A 347-nucleotide genomic window follows, 5' to 3' on the forward strand; every position below is an offset into this window, starting at 1 on the left:
ACACATACGTTCATTTTTTTTATATAAATCTTTTCACAAGACGAGATCACAAAAATAACAAATGAATACGATAAAGAAAAATAGATCTTCGAGTTAGTCCTACTGAGAAAGGTTTCCCGCAAGATCGCTGTTCGACAGGCCTTTGCGTGGGAGGTCGCAGCGGTGGTACTGGCACAGGAGGCCGAAGAAGTACTTGGGGCAGTTGCAGACGCCGTCAATTATGCACTCGCCTCCGTTCTCGCAAGGGGGGTCGCACTCTCCTGGGAACACTGGAGCAGAGAGCAGGTTCACTTGGGTTGGGATGACCGTAGGCACAATTGGATAAGGTTTGGTTGAACTGTATAGTG

General features: G+C 47.6%; 1 protein-coding gene across 1 annotated transcript in view; it reads right to left on the reverse strand.

Annotated features, from left to right (window-relative positions):
* Positions 1–347, reverse strand: part of LOC119588517 (von Willebrand factor D and EGF domain-containing protein-like) — a gene marked incomplete at its 5' end in the record, with an annotated part of 11,046 nt that overhangs the window by 785 nt on the left and 9,914 nt on the right. Inside the window, 1 exon segment of the mRNA XM_037937160.1 lies at positions 104–269. Coding sequence (XP_037793088.1) covers positions 104–269 — 166 coding nt within the window.

Source organism: Penaeus monodon, chromosome 24 (genome assembly GCF_015228065.2).
Source record: "Penaeus monodon isolate SGIC_2016 chromosome 24, NSTDA_Pmon_1, whole genome shotgun sequence".
NCBI lineage: Eukaryota > Metazoa > Arthropoda > Malacostraca > Decapoda > Penaeidae > Penaeus > Penaeus monodon.